The 16,926-nt window shown below is 44.3% G+C and overlaps 1 protein-coding gene across 9 annotated transcripts in view; it reads left to right on the forward strand.

Moving 5' to 3' along the window:
- The window catches only part of COL9A1 (collagen type IX alpha 1 chain), a 96,516-nt gene that overhangs the window by 72,710 nt on the left and 6,880 nt on the right, over positions 1–16,926 (forward strand). For all 9 annotated transcript variants that reach the window (XM_083431591.1, XM_083431592.1, XM_083431593.1 and 6 more), the window contains 5 exons: positions 5,441–5,476; positions 5,582–5,626; positions 6,552–6,584; positions 8,627–8,773; positions 8,950–9,004. In XM_083431591.1, coding sequence (XP_083287717.1) covers positions 5,441–5,476; positions 5,582–5,626; positions 6,552–6,584; positions 8,627–8,773; positions 8,950–9,004 — 316 coding nt within the window. The remainder of the gene's footprint in view (positions 1–5,440; positions 5,477–5,581; positions 5,627–6,551; positions 6,585–8,626; positions 8,774–8,949; positions 9,005–16,926) is intronic.

The raw sequence follows: 16,926 nt of genomic DNA on the forward strand, positions 1-16,926 counted from the left end.
CTCTCTGTGTGTGTGTGTGTGTGTGTGTGTGTGGGAAAAGGCTTCTTAACTTCAGCTGCTGCTTTCTTGAAATTCTTTGCCTTGCCTGTGCTAGGGGATATTTGATGTTCTGTCAATGAGCATTCATCATTATGGCATTAGCTTAGTTGGCAGAGTGCTATAGAATTCCAGAGCCATCAGTTCCGAGGAATTAACTCGGAAAGGGTTTATTCTCAAGGGAAGTCTAATTATAGGTAGTCTTTACCAGTTGCTACTGATGCCTAGAGCTCTTCATTGTAGCTGTGCCTTCCCCAGACCTCATGTGATCTTTTCTATATTTAAAATGGAATATATATATATATATATGGAATATATATATATATATATGGAATATATATATATATATGGAATATATATATATATATATATATATATATATATATATATATATACATACACACACACATATAATTTTTGCTCCAGTCCTTGAAGTGTCTACTGGTGGATTATTTGGTGGTCCAAAACACTAATAGCTAGAGGGACGCGGGTGGCGCTGTGGGTTAAAGCCTCAGTGCCTAGGGTTTGCCGATCGAAAGGTCGGCGGTTCGAATCCCCGCGGCGGGGTGCGCTCCCGCTGTTCGGTCCCAGCGCCTGCCAACCTAGCAGTTCGAAAGCACCCCTGGGTGCAAGTAGATAAATAGGGACCGCTTACTAGCGGGAAGGTAAACGGCGTTTCCGTGTGCGGCTCTGGCTCGCCAGAGCAGCGATGTCACACTGGCCACGTGACCCGGAAGTGTCTTCGGACAGCGCTGGCCCTTGGCCTCTTTGAGTGAGATGGGCGCACAACCCTAGAGTCTGTCAAGACTGGCCCGTACGGGCAGGGGTACCTTTACCTTTTTAACAAAAACCATTCCTGCTGCATTCTAGAACTCAACATCAGCCTTAGAGTTTTTCCGAGTATCCCTTAGCTGCAGTGCTTATTGCACTGAATGAAAATATGTTCCCGGATAAAATGAAGGACACAATCCCTTTCACTCACAGAGAGCACCACACCTCAGGCCATTGGAGTAAATACTGTTCCAAGGCCATCATCACCCCATGCACTTCACCTTGGGGAGTCCAATAGCCTGCTCTTTTCTAAGCCCTCAGGACATTGGTTACTTCCAGTCCTATTAGTAGTGGTAGTCTGTGCACTAGCGGGTGGAAGAAGAATGTCGCCCCTTAGGTCCTCCATACATTGTGAATGGTTGAGTGTATTTCTGCAGCGTGCCCAAGGTCATTCACCATGGTAGTGGCATGCATGCCCAGAGGTGGCTTAGTGGGGAGGGTGAAGTTCTAATAGACACCTTTGGGGCATCCTGCAGGTGTCTGTCTCCATGACAGGTGAATATAGTGTCCTTTCCCCACCAAGGTCTGTTTCAAACATGCCTTCTCAAGCTTCCAACTTTCCCTCGGTTGTACAGTTGCTGCCCTGTCCATGTGACCCAAGGATCCATGCATGCTGCTGTGGGGATTTCTGAATCTACTTCCCACTTGGATCCAAGAGGAATTCCAGAGTGGGTGCTTGTTGTGTGGTCTGCCAGAACCACCTAGGAAGGGGATACAAACACTCATGCATGGATTAGTGACCACAAGGAAGCAGTGTTTGATGGTACGGTCGGAATCCATCCTTTAAACACACAAGTAGGTACAGGTACTCACGTTCTCACATGAAGATGGCCAAAAATGCAGATGTTTGACGTGAGGATTATACCTTGTCATCAACTCAGATGGCTCCATCTGTCATGGCAATATATTCAGTTATTTATGAAAACGGGTCCAAACTATTAGGGCAGACAGAAGTGAAACTTGACGGAACACAAGAAGCGGTGTTATACTAAGCTAGGGCAACGTTCCATCTAGTTCATTTTTTTTAATTTTTGCTTTTGTTGTAGAATGATATTTTCTATGAGGGGGCATGGAGGTGGTAAGTTGGCACAATTCAAACCCAGTAGCAGGAGAGCCAGATTGGCTCTGCCAGTGTATTTGCACTGCACTGAGCTGGCTGCTGCCACCTCTGTTCTGGTATACAGCAACAATTCGGAGTGAGGGAGGTCAGGTGATTGGCACTGCTGTAAATGTGTGGGGTGGGTGTAACTACATGCAACAGGAAACATACTGGATGTAACTGATAGAATATTAGTTACACAGAGGGTAGATGGTAGCAGTGGCATAGCGGGGTGGTGGCACAGGGGAGGTTTCCTCAGGCGCAGAATTGTTAGGGGTGCAAAATTTCAGTGTCTGGTGCTGCCTCAATACAGTTGCATGCTTCTTTTGCTGGGCTCCATTGAAAATGGCTTCTCTGTACAAACCAGGAAGTGACCTCTCCAAACAAAGGAATGACTCTTATTTCCGCAATCTCCTGGGTGACTCAGACACTGAATGTGCATGTGTACTCTGTCTATTTCTCTCTCTCTATGCGGCCCCGGATACTGGCAACTCATGCTACACCACTGAATGGTAGCCATATCTGGGGGGTGTATTTGTGCTGCATCCTGAAATGGGCAAAAACAGGCACAACACACTGTTTGCCTCCTAGCACTGCAGGATGTTGTGTGCAGAGCCGGGAACAGTGCCTGGCCAGGTATTCTGACTTGGAAGTCTCAGGGTAGCCTACTGTTGCAATGGTACTCATGTCCACATTCTTGCCACATACTTATTCTTTTGGTTATGCACAGCGGTGTTGTGTAAAAGCACTGCCACTATTACTTTATTCTTAAATTGCAATAATACAAATGTACCTTGTATACATTCTGTAGGAGGGAGTGCTGAATATTTGTATCTAGTTTGCTTCTGTTCTTCTTTTCCTCTCATCTTTGTGCCTTCATGCTGCTCAGCAGGCATGATGCAATGTATGAAAGCCAAGAGAAATAAGAAGTGCAGATGAAAGAGTATTGTGTGTGTGTTCAATATAAATATCTCCAAAATCTTTGGTGAATTCAAACACACACCCCACATACTCGGCAGCAGTAGTACCAGATTGTGAAGGGGCAAACTCTGTCTCATATATTAAGCCTTCCCATAAAGAAACATCTCTATGTTTCAAAGGAGCAAAGGATTTGCAAAACATTTATTCGGAATTAAGTTATGCTGTTTCCATCATATTTACAATCTTGGATGAAAGTCTGCTTAGAAGAGCAGTCTCAATTAAAATTCTAATTTAATATTCTATCTATTGTTGGGTTTAATGGAAGTCCCTAGGTGTTTTTAAAATGAAAGCTGTTTTTCTAAAAAAAATAAGAAATCAAGAACATCCTGATCTGTCTTCCGGAAATAGGTATTGTGCAGGTAGAAAGGCTTGGCAGAAATTCAACAAGAGAAGCTTGTCCCACAGTAAAGATGGAGCAGTGGAAATCTTCACCAGCTGAATATTATTATTATTATTATTATTAATAATATATATATATATATATATATATATATATATATATATATATATATATCCCGCCCATATGGCTGGGCTTCCCCAGCCACTCTGGGCAGCTTCCAAAAAATATATTAAAATACTGTCCACTGTGCAGCTATTTAATGTACTGAGGCCCCTAGAAGAAGAAAGGTGGCAATCAACAATACCAAGTTTCATTAGCGATAGCTGGAGAAGTGGTTTGTTAAGTAAATAAGTCAATGAACATGTCTCCTGGCAAGGAATTCTGAATATGAGAGGAAGAGGGAGGGAAGGAGAGGCAGCATTGATGTGCAAATGAAAAAAGTAAAAGATGGAATTGAGAGTGAGAGTTAAAATTTGCATTGAAAGGGTAGGAAAACTCATCAGTACACAAGATCATATCATTCAGTGTGGAATAATTAACTGCCCCGACAGTGATGCAACCTCTCAGTTAGGTTTTTCAAAGGTCTAAATACCCTCAAATGCCTTGGAGTTAGGGGTTTCCAACTTCCTAAAATTGGGGAAACCACCCCTTGCAGGGGGAAAAGAGAAAATGACTCTTTTTATTATTATTTCAGGTCAAACACGGTTTGGCATTAGCCTTGTTTGGTGCCATGTTTTGTAAAGCAATTTCCATCAAGTGCATGAACCACGATATACCAAGTAGATGACCAGCCAAGGGTGTGAACCTGTTGCCCAGACCCCATTTAGCACAATTTTCCTGAGCCCTGAATTCCCAGGCGCAAGCCATGTGGTTCACTTGTCAACTACGGGAGAAGAAGGAATGGCCACAAGAGATTTCTGAGAGCATTAATCACCCACCTTGGCTGTCCCCATAACGCCACTTAGGCCCACACTTAAATTGAACTCTGTTTGTCATGCTGACAGCAAAGAGGAAGAGTTGAAATTGTCTGGTTATTAATTAGTGTTCTCAGAAAAAAAGGAAAGCAGGAATAGTGTTATTTAAAGTCTGTCTCACTACCAGCCCTGACTGAAACACTGGATTTCCTCAAGCCTCAGACATTGCTCCATTGCTGTAATTTTTATTGCTGTTTTGGTTTTCTTTCCTTCATGTTAAAAAAATTGTTTTTTTAGAATATTTTGGAAAATATTCATGGAATAAACTGTTATACATATATGGAGTAAACCACTTGCAGTGCAGTCATATCGCAGCTAGCTCAAAGAACACATGAATCAAATAGATTATGATGTTGCCATTATGTACAGCGGTACTTCAGTTGTCGAACGTAATCCGTCCCAGAAGACTGTTTGACTTCTGAAACGTTTGCCAACCAAGGTGCAATGGGCGGTTGGCAAATTCCATTGAGAAAATGGAGAAATGTGCCTCAAAAGCTGTTTGAATTTTGAGGCACGTTTGAAAATGGAAGCATTCACTTGCGGGTTTTTGGCATTCGGGTTCCAAAACATTCGGCTTCCGAGACGCTTGAAAACTGAGCTTCCACTGTACTTAATTTAATAATTTAGATACTATTTAATACTGTAGTTTCTATGTGGTGTACAATAAGGATATATCGTACATCATAAAGCCAGTTAAAGTTAACCATAAGATCAGAAAAAACAACACACACTTAAAATGGCTGCTGAAAAGTTCCTCCCCTAAGCTTTGGAAGTTCAGCAAGATGCAGGAGTTCCAAAATGCATCTTACCTTTCTGCCCCTATCATAAAGGCTTCCCATTTCACTTCAGTAGAGAGGATAGCTCCAGATACATAAAGAGACCCATATTGCCTCATCCATTTAATCGAATGGGGAATTTCCTTCCAAAGGGAGCTCTTTATGTGCAGCAGAACATAGACATATGAATCCCTGGATCCAGGCAAGGGAATTTTAAACTTACTTATTCCCATGAGTACATTTATATATATATATTTTATAAAATAAAATTATCAAATCATGGACAGCTTGTTTGTTAAACGCAAATCAATGCCTCACTGTTTAGGGCATTTTTAAACTGTGTCTACAGTAGCTAATTTTAAGTTTGTTTTTTAAAATCATGTTATTTTTATTTTGCGTATAGGGTTTGGTTGGTGAGCCAGGACCTAAAGGAGATCAAGTGAGTACACAAATTCACATTGTCTCGTATGCTTCCAGCAAGGTTGAAATTATGGAAAATGCCTTATCCTTATTTATAAATAATATGCTTCTTGTTATAATATAGGGAGCTGCTGGTGGAGAAGGGGAGCCTGGACAAAGAGGCGATCTTGTAAGATCTTTTCACCTCATTCATCCCACACACTTAGCTTTAAAACTGGCAGGTGTTGTTTCATATATAACACAGACAAATGGGTCATGCAACTTGCTGTTGAAGAAGCTGCACATTCCACATGAACGAAAAAAGATAGCTCTATAGACATTTGGGTAATATTATTGCATTCCTATATACACTCTGTAGGAAATTAAGTTCTGCTGAACTCAACAGGGCTTATTCCTGAGTAGAAACTTATAGGATTGCACATTAGAGGAATACAAAATGTGATCTGATTGCTTTGCCTATTGTTCAACATTGGACATTCACAGAGCAAATGCCGCCACATCTGACTACTTTGGATCAGTCTAGTGAGGCAGATAAGCCTCTGAGAACATTACCCACTTGTGTTCTCAGCTCTTCCTACCCCCATGCAACTTGACATTGTTGTGCCATATCAGAGGCAGGGCACAGCCATTAGCGATGTAGTTACAGTTCAGAGGCAGTTTTAGAGTAGCACAACGTGTGGCCCTGCAGATGTTGCTGGACTCCAGCTCCTAGCAGACCCAGCCAGGATGGCCTTTAGTCAGGGATGATGGGAGTTGTGATCCAACAACATTTGGAGGGTAACAGGTTCGCCATCTCCACGCCAGAACATACTGAATCTTGAATGAGGCATCAAAATGTTCAACTACAGATAGTACCACTTTCATGAACAAAACCCCTCATTTTTTTAAAGAAGCCTTTTAAAAAAACAACAAAAAACCCTTTTCATCCTTTTACCCTGCTTCTGTAAGTCTACGTTTTAAGTACACCATGAGGTTTCCATTCCCTTTTAGAGTGATATCATTTCTTAAAATATTTAGAAAATAGTACCATATTCATTTTATTTAAAACGTCTTGCGCGTATGCCATCCTGACACAATTCATCTTGTTTTGTTAGGGCGACATGGGTTTGCCAGGCCCTAAAGGATCTGTAAGTATGATGAACTGCATTGTTACAGAAAATCAAAACCTTAATAAATCAGCAGAATATTTCAAACAAGGGGGTGGTTATTTAGCTTTGCAAATGGAGCTTCAATATTTAGTTCCCCAAGCAAGGAAGTTAAGGCAAATGTGATCCATCACTCATCGTTTTTATTCTAATGCTGTGGATTACTAGAGGGTTTCTTAGAGTGACAAATTTCACCTCTCAGTGTGTGGAGATGGAGGAGTTTGTGTGTTTCTGCGAAGAGGGGCAAATGAATGAGTCAGTGCGGAACTTCCCAGTGGTTGAGTAGAGCAATCCTTGTGAACTTAAATTTTTATACAGGTCATAATCCAGAGTTGAATATCTTCTATGCATCTCACACAGAAAAAAGACATTCAGTCTGGATGTAGAATTTGGCTGCTTAGTATCTAAATCCCCCCTCCTTTTACCAGAAGTAATTCCATAGCTTTCGTCCATGCTGAGACAAAGATTGGCAGAGGCCATGTTCGAACAATCCTATCTTGGTTTCCTAAGCCATGCCACAAAGGTGAACCCTGTGCACTTAATGCAGCCACTTTGCTTCTACTTCCACATAAGCTGCAAAACAAGGAAGTCTTCAGTTAACCATAGTGTTACATCTGAACTGAGAAATCCTATTTAATGTCTTCCAGACAATCCAGGGATGTCTTAATGATGTCCCAATAACCTGCCTTGTTTGGAAGCCATTTTCTGGTTCAGACTTAAATCGTAAACAGTACTGAACTGGAGACCTCCTGACTTGCTTACCTACCCAAAGGAGGAGTGAAGCACCTGGGTGATGTCAGTTAAGGATGCACCTATGGTCACAGGGCAGCTTGCCCAGAATCCCTGTTGCTATCTGAAAAGATGCAGCTTTGGCTATTGGTGGGCTGTGTGGACCTTGGACATGAATCTAAACGTGCTTACTTTTAAATAGGTTTTATTTCAAAATGTTTATCCCACTGTCTCAGTGATTCCTCAATGAAGTAATACAGAATACTAGAAAAAGGAGTCTGCCAGCCCACACTATGCTAATGGGGGTCTTAGTAAAGTTTGGAATGCATTGATTGGAGAATATATAGGGTGCACTGAAATCTTGCAAATTAAAGTTCACCCCAACTTCTTCAGTTTCCATATCCACCCAATAGATCATTGCAAGATCCTTACCACTTTTGTTATCATCCTAGGGATGAAAAGTTCTGCAACTAGTAACATTGGCGCCATAGTTTTCTGTTTGCCTGAGAAGAGAAGTAGTTGCGATTAGTTTTCCCCTGCAGTGGTTTAGAGGCAGCCGTTTGCAAACACTTGTGTTACCAATTCTAGCTTATCTAATATTTATTTGCTCTGCAGTTATATTTATAGAATACAAAAATGGGGGGGGGGGGATCTTAAAAGCACTTGTAGTTTATGGCCTCCTTGGTAGTTAAGCTGTTTTTTAAATATTTAATATATTCATAGGATTTGTGCAAAGGCAAAAGTTTAGAATTGCTTCAGGGATTCATATTGCTTAAGTAATGTATCACAGTGGAGGTGCCTGTGGGGAAAAGAGAAAGCAAATGCCACTTGCTATGCAGCAGACTCTTCCCTATGTGTTTATTTACTGCACTGCATAAAAATGGTCCTCCTCTAAAAGAGATCAGGCTCCGCCACTAAAAATAAAGGCAAACTCAAAACCACGGTCCCACATAAGGCTTGTTAAGTCTTTCCTCTTCAGTTGAAATTGCCCAATCTAGCAGGGGACCTTGTTCAGAATGTCAGGGTGCCATGGCAGCCATGTTAAAAAAAAGAAAAGAAAGATATATAACCATCTTCATTTTACTGAGCAGCCTTCCCAAGCACTGTGCCATCATTCCACAAAGTACAAATCTGCAAACGTCAACTCCTACTTTTCCACTATGAATGTTGTGGGAGCCTGAGGAAGTACACGCAGCAGTTTACTGCTGTATTGAGATACCTGGAACAATGTGGAAGAGTGGCTCACTCTGCAAAAAAAGAAAGAAATAAATCTGTTCACTTCCTGCCATCTTTAGGTTGGGAATCCTGGTGAACCTGGGTCACGTGGGCCTGAAGGAAGCCGCGGTTTGCCCGGGATTGAAGGATTACGTGGGCCCCCTGGACCTCGTGGTTTGCAAGGCCAACAAGGTGCAACAGGCCTGCCTGGCAGCCAGGGCCCAGCTGTAAGTAAGATATCCTTTTGCATGGCTATTTCTGTCACTGCAAGAATTATGAATGGGCTTGCAATCAAAATTGCAGGTGGCAATCTATTGCAGATCCCTGCAATCTGTTGGGACCATCTAAATTTTTTGCTGGACGCAATTCTGCCCAATGTTTACAGAATGCTTATTTGTTTCAGGGCAGAGAGCCAACTGATGCACACATTAAGCAGGTTTGCATGAGAGTTCTGCAAGGTAAATAAACCACGTTTCTGTTTGTGAACTCTGAATATGAGTTTTTTCAACCAAACACTAAACGTCATGGAGGCAGCTTGAGGCCCTCAAGAGCTTGCATTTGCTGTGTGTGTCGCCTGCTTTTCTCCTAGCAGCACATTCTTTGGTGGCTGGCTGGCTGGAACCGCTGCTGATTTGGGGTGGAAAACAACTGACATTGGAAGTTTTTGGGTGGCGGGTTGTCTAGTGTGGTGGTGGTGGTGGTTTTTGTTCTTATTGAAGATTCCCATTCATAAAGAACAGTGTTCCAAGTCAATGGATCGGCGCCTACTTTTTATAGGGAATAAACGTTTAGATCTAGCTGTTGGCATGATTCTGGGCAGCAGGACAGGAAGGCACAGCACCCAGTCAAAAAGAGGGCAAGGGGGGGGGGGGAGAAGCTCCTGCATTCTCCACGACAATTTTCTCCTTTAACACGAAGGCTGTTTCGGCCACAAGCAAAGCCATCAAAGGCAGCCTTTGCCAACCCAAAGCCCTCCAGATGATAACTCCTACCAGCCCCTGCTGCTACAGCTGCCATTTCAGTGCTATTGCTATAATTAACATGGATCATCAGCAGTTTAAGCAAGATCATATGGTTGCACTTTGTGGTGCTCAAGAAGTTGCTTTTGTAAAGCCTTAAAATAAGGTTGTAAGTGTCCGAAGTATGATGTGTCAAATAGACTGTGGTAGAACTCAGCTCCCGAATTGCAAACTTTGTCGTAGGATAAAACATGCTAAAGTATGGGCAGCTAATGAGAACTGTGTTCTGTCAGTCATCTGTGCATGTAAACATTGCAATAGCATTGATTTTATTCTTGTTTTATAATTTGCTATATTTGTAGCTTTGAATTTATTGCGTCTGTGTCGGGGCGGAGGAAATCTGTGCCCTGCCGACAGTGGCTGCTGCCGAGGTCCTCTGGGATGTTGCACTGCTGTATTTCAGCAGTTTAAGAGGCATTATTGCACTCTGTGATTTAATTTGAGGCCTTCTCAGCACAACTGCTATTTTTTAAAACTGCCCAACAGGGTATATTATTAGTTTCCACTTCAGATTTACCTTCGCTATGAAGATAAATGTTCCCATCTCCTTTTATCAAGTTTAGAATGTCCCTATAGGGAAGGGCTGCAGCTCAGTGGTAGAACACATGTCTTGCATGAAGAAGATTCAATCCCCGGCATTTCCAGTAGGGCTGGAAAGATTTGAGCAGCTGTCGGTCAGTGTAGACAATGCTAAGCTAGGCGGAATAATGCTCTGACTTGGTATAGGCAGATTTCCCTGTTCTGTGAACATTAGGTTATGTGAGGCCAATTGTGGTGGATTTGAATGGCATCTGATGATTCAGCAGTTGAAGTGTTGCATTTGCAGCTGTAGTAACGCTACTATCCACCTGCCCTCTGCCACTCGGCCACACTGCCCCGTCTCTGCTCTCCGGCAAGACAGGACGCCCTGAGTAGCCCAGGCAAGCGGGGGTTACGTCTTTTTCAAACAGGACAAAATATACTGGTAGCTGCCACCACCCCTTTAACCTGGGGAACTCCAAGCCACAGCCTCAAGGGGAAAGGCTGCGCCTCAAATTAGTACCGGTTTCCCCCAACCCTGCAGTTTGTAACTACAGGCAGAAATACATACGGTAGGCGTCACAGAGCGTAAGGCAAGGATTAGCTAATTCCCAGAAAGGCACACAACTAAACAGTTTCTTTTCTTAAAAGATTTATTTTAAAAAAGAAGAACATAATAACACTTGCGAACTTGCAGGCACATCACTTGAGGGTTACAGAAGTAAAATAAGAACATTGTAAAATATAACTAACTTTCTACTTACAGCACACACTTGTTGGTTAGGATAGAAAAGTCTTTAAGTCCGTAAATCAAAAGAACAGCAATTCTCCATCACAATAGGCGGCTAATTAGATGTAGATTCTAGCCGGGCTCAATGCGGATTGCATAGCGCGCTTGACCATTCATTTCTCAAGTCTCTTATCCCCAATACACACGTGGGAACGGACCCCCAAGACCAATCATAACTTTAGATTATTTTCAAATTCACCAATGACTGACTTGCTGATTAATCAATCTAACATTAGACAGCTGGAGCAATTAAGAACCCAGAGCCAGATCAAGGGGTATCCTCCCTTCCTGAGTGGTATGCAGATGTAGCCACTTAGGAGATAACATCAGTGAGAAAATGCGAATAGCGTAGGACCCAGGTGTTAAATCCTTCAGTAAATCAGATCCTCCCCTACCATAACTGTTCCTTTTGGACGCCTGTTAGTCTAGGGGTAAAACAACAGAATTCCTTTCCCAGGGTCCTTGTGGCTTGTTGGTTTCCCACAAGGCTTCACTCCCTTGCTTGACCAAGGAATGATTTCTTAAGAATATACTAACTTTACTACACCCTCCCCTCTAAGATGGAATTATAGGGTAAAGTCCCATAATTCCCATCTCTCTCTATATACATTGAGGTAGTGGTCCAGGCTGGGGAGACAGCAGCACCAAAAAAAAATCATTAGCAGCATCCCCAGTCTGATATTTACACAGTAGTAGGACAATAAACATCAGTAGTTCTCCCAACTGAGAATTCAACCATATTTTTTCATTGAACCGATTGGTACATCCTAGACAAGGTGTCAGCAACTACATTGTCTTTTCCAGCAATGTGGGTGACCTTAAACTGAAAATCCTGTAAGGCCATACTCCACCTGAGCAATTTCTGATTGGATGCTTTCACTCTTTCTAGCCAACAAAGTGGGGAGTGATCAGTTTGAACTTCAAATATATTACCCCACAAATAAGGCCTTAATTTGGTCAAAGCCCAGACCAAAGCGAAACACTCCTTTTCAATGGTTGAATAATTTTGTTCCCGGGTTATCAATTTCTTACTCAGATAAACCACGGGTCGCCAATTTCCTTCTGTATCTTCTTGGAGCAACACAGCTCCTAATCCGGTCTGACTGGCATCAGTTTGTACCACAAACGGACGTCTCTGATCTGGGGCTAACATAACTTGAGAACTCACAAGGGCATATTTCAACAGATCAAAAGCTCTTTGGCATTCCTCAGTCCACTCCACTTTGACAGGCAGTGATTTCTTACAGAGATTGGTAAGAGGAGTAGCCAATGTGGCAAAATGATTAACAAACCTCCTATAGTAATTTACCAACCCTATAAAAGACTGCACATCTTTTTTCACCACAGGGCGAGGCCACTCTTGGATGCATTGCACTTTGGCCTCCAGAGATTTGATGTTTCCCGACCCCACTCTAAATTTCATTGGAATCTCTTCTCCTTGAGCAAACTGACATTGATATCCCTTACTGGTCAGGTTTGCATCTTGCAATCGGGCCAAGACAGTCTGCACATGTTTAAGGTGCTCTGGCCACGATTCAGAAAAAATCAACTCAACTTCTTCCAATCCCTCCCACTTTCCTCTGAGCATGAGCAAAGAATCCTCTAGGGGTTTTACAAACCCCAACATAAACTCTGAATTTCTTGGGTAGATTTCAACTAAAGCTCTCAACAGACTTTGAACACAGGGATTGGGCAGAATGGAATTCCTAGCAAACCTGAAACCATTTTTGTTCATAACCTCACCATGCTGTTTCCTAGGACTGAAATTCTGTAAAAGACCCACCAAATTCAATTCCTCCTGAACACAACCATTTGCATTGTAAAACCTCTTTTGAAAAACAATAGACACATCGTCAGGGTCTTTAAAGTCCTTGAGCTGTGGGCAAAGAAGTTCTTTGTTAGACACAACAGGGAAAAACTCAGTCTTACACGAGGGAGTCTCCACAGCTTCTCGGCAACCTAGGAGAGAAAACTCAAAACTTTCTTCAGCAGCGGCTTTACTGGGTTGGATTGACCCCCCTCCTTCTGCTTGACTCTCAGCTCTTAGCTGACAGGGAACGCTTGCACAGTTCACAGTCTGTACTGCTAGGGGGTTTGCTGCAAGCTGCTGGAATGGAACGGCAGATTTCAAAACATTTCCACCCAAAATAAAGTTTGCACAAACTCGGGGTTCAAGGACTGAACACAAAGGACCCCCCATAGAATTCTTGGAGGTAGACAAATCAACAGTTGCAGGTTGTGGAACTAACTTTCCACCACCAGGACTACTCTTCTGGAAGTCAGGTTGGTTCCATTGAGAGAAAACTGAGTCTTTAAATAGAGTCACAGAGTCTATACTTCGAAAAGAAGGCACAACAATTCGGTGAACCCTGGGGATGACGTCAGACGCTGAGCAGGACCAATTAACACAAGGAGTGGCAATGCGTATCAAGCCAACCCTCCTCCCGACCAATTTCTTAGGTGTTGCAGTCTCAACAGTCCCAGTAATTTTGGGAGTTATAGCGTCAGGCGCCAAACTTCCACCTTCCCCGTCCGGGACAAAGTTCTTCCCAGCCCCCTTTTCTCCTTGAAGGGGAGCGTCAACCACCTCCCGACAACCCTGCAGGGAGGGGTCTGTTCTCTGCTCTGCTGCAAACTCCCCCAGATCTCCCAGTTCATCAGGAGCATCAAAGTCTTGCATGGGCTCCAAAGTAACAATGGGTAACTCTCCCTCCCCTCCGGGTTTTCCATCCAGCCCTGGGTTTGACTCCGCCGATTTTCCTGTCTGGGCTGGAGTGGGGGGGGTCACCATGGCAACGGAATTCTCTTTTGACTGCTGCAACAGGTAAACTTGGAACCCGAGATCATTCCCAACCAAAACTGGGCTTTTGCAGACTTCTGGATCATGCACAATTACAAGCTGGTGCCCACTATAGCCTTTATACTTCAGAGGAACTATAGCGGTTGGCTGAAAGATCTCTTCCACCCCATAAGGACTGATTTTCAAGGGTTTTTCCTGCATTTGGCCAGGCAGAATTAAATCCCTTGACACACTGGTCACATCCGAGCCTGAATCCCGATAAGATTGCACAACAGTTTTATTGATTTCAATAGGGGCAGAGAACTCCAAATTGGCCCAATTCACATGAGGGAACTTTAATTTACGCCCCGTTCTTATAGGCCCCACTGTAAGAGCTGGCTCAGGTGTTATAAGATTTTCAACCTTAGCAACATCAGAATCCACCCCGCCCTTCTCTTCCAGGGTTTGGCTCTCTCCCAATCCAGGAGTCAGCTGTTCCTCCTCCCAATTTTCCTCCGGCCGATGAATCATTCGCACGGCAGGGGTGGAGGTTAAAACAGGAGGTTTTCGATTACCCTGCTGAGGGCAAGCGGCTTTCACGTGTCCCGGTTTTTTGCATAAGAAACACAGTCCAGAGCTCGGGGACAACTTAACACGTTCCCCCCCTGTAGCAACAAAATCCTTTGCAGGGGTAGGGAACCCTTTGCTTTGTTCTTTAATGGGAGGGGCAGATCTTCCCATCGAAACAGCCGGCTTGAAGGCGTTACTCTGTCCCTTATTAGCCAGGTGCTCGCGGTTCAGCCGAAATGACTCAGCAAGGGCGGTAGCTTCCGCCAAGGACCGTGGCTTTTGGTCTGCAACCAGGCTGGCAATTTCCGAGGGCAGGGAACGCATTAGTTGTTCAATTAGGAATAACTGTTTAATTCCTTGAACATCCTCCAACACCCCCTCAGCCGTGAGCCACAGTTCAAAATTCTGAGCCATCTTAGCTGAATGGACGGCAATACTGTCAGTAAGCCCCACTTTCTCCACCTTCCGAAAAGCTTTTCGATACTTGTCGGGGTGCAAACCATATCTCTGCATGACAAGCCGTTTGAACCCTTCATAGTCATTACGTTCCTTTGAGGGGAGTTGCCCCATGAGTTCTGCCAAGTCCGCACAAACTAAGGGACGCAGAACAGCCATGTACAAGTCTGGGGTAACCCCCATGTCCTTACAAGTCTCTTCAAAGAGGTTCAAATAACTGAGAACATCAGTGGGTGGCTGATACTTTGGGAACACTCTCCAATTTAGTGTATTCAAAGTCACTCCAGGAGGGGACTGCTGGCGTTGTCTCTCCCCCCTGACCGGAACATATTCATACCTCGGTTCCTGGCGGTCTGGCATTTGTCCGGACGCAGGATGTCGCGATCTCCGCCCCTCTGGACGTAGCGGTTCAGCAGCCGCTGCGTATTCACGCTTGGGTCTCTGAAAAAACTCCTCCTCCTCTGCCTCTGCAACATACCGTCGCACTGGCACGCGCATCTCTTGCGCCCTGACTGGCGAGTAGACTCTGCCCGGGCTAAACTGCTGTCTCACCCTCCGGCGAACATCAGGCGGTGGTACCTCTCGCCGGCAGTCTCCCGCAGTCCTCTCAAACACTTGGTCGTCATACGCCATCCGGCTGACCTCTTGCAGCTGGGTATCCTCTGCCGTCCGGCAGGCCCTCGGTGCCAACACAATGGACTGGCCGATCTTTGGGTGTTTTTCCCGGCAACGGAATCCACCAGCTTCTGGATCTCTCACCCACTCCAGATCGTAGTCCTCTGGGAACTCCATCCCTCCAGGCTCTGTGTAGACAAAAGGCTTCTCTCTAGGACGTGTGGCGGCCATCCCGGCTCCCACTTCCTCGTGCTGGGTTCCTAGCGGGCCCCTCGCCCCTTCTGCGATTCCGGACTCTCGCTGACCCTTCCGCACTGTGCTTAACTGGCTGGCGTTTTCCCGCTCCCCCTCGGACTCAGGGCCGTCTGAAAACCAGGAAGCGGATCTCTCTGGGGAACGCACAGCTTGGGGTTGGTTTACCGGGAGAGAGTTATCGTCTCCCACCACTCCCCACTGATCCAATGTTTTCATGGTACTTTCCTGAAACCCTCCGGTTTCCTCCATCCTTCCTGACTATCTCTAACCAAAATAACAAACCACCTGTAAACCACAAGCGATACGTGCCAAGTTTGCTTTAAAAAATCAAAGTGCCTTTCTGCGAATGTCCCGATCCCACAACGCTGCCAACATGTAGTAACGCTACTATCCACCTGCCCTCTGCCACTCGGCCACACTGCCCCGTCTCTGCTCTCCGGCAAGACAGGACGCCCTGAGTAGCCCAGGCAAGCGGGGGTTACGTCTTTTTCAAACAGGACAAAATATACTGGTAGCTGCCACCACCCCTTTAACCTGGGGAACTCCAAGCCACAGCCTCAAGGGGAAAGGCTGCGCCTCAAATTAGTACCGGTTTCCCCCAACCCTGCAGTTTGTAACTACAGGCAGAAATACATACGGTAGGCGTCACAGAGCGTAAGGCAAGGATTAGCTAATTCCCAGAAAGGCACACAACTAAACAGTTTCTTTTCTTAAAAGATTTATTTTAAAAAAGAAGAACATAATAACACTTGCGAACTTGCAGGCACATCACTTGAGGGTTACAGAAGTAAAATAAGAACATTGTAAAATATAACTAACTTTCTACTTACAGCACACACTTGTTGGTTAGGATAGAAAAGTCTTTAAGTCCGTAAATCAAAAGAACAGCAATTCTCCATCACAATAGGCGGCTAATTAGATGTAGATTCTAGCCGGGCTCAATGCGGATTGCATAGCGCGCTTGACCATTCATTTCTCAAGTCTCTTATCCCCAATACACACGTGGGAACGGACCCCCAAGACCAATCATAACTTTAGATTATTTTCAAATTCACCAATGACTGACTTGCTGATTAATCAATCTAACATTAGACAGCTGGAGCAATTAAGAACCCAGAGCCAGATCAAGGGGTATCCTCCCTTCCTGAGTGGTATGCAGATGTAGCCACTTAGGAGATAACATCAGTGAGAAAATGCGAATAGCGTAGGACCCAGGTGTTAAATCCTTCAGTAAATCAGATCCTCCCCTACCATAACTGTTCCTTTTGGACGCCTGTTAGTCTAGGGGTAAAACAACAGAATTCCTTTCCCAGGGTCCTTGTGGCTTGTTGGTTTCCCACAAGGCTTCACTCCCTTGCTTGACCAAGGAATGATTTC

This window comes from Podarcis tiliguerta, assembly GCF_965153285.1.
Source record: "Podarcis tiliguerta genome assembly, chromosome: 3".
Lineage (NCBI taxonomy): Eukaryota > Metazoa > Chordata > Lepidosauria > Squamata > Lacertidae > Podarcis > Podarcis tiliguerta.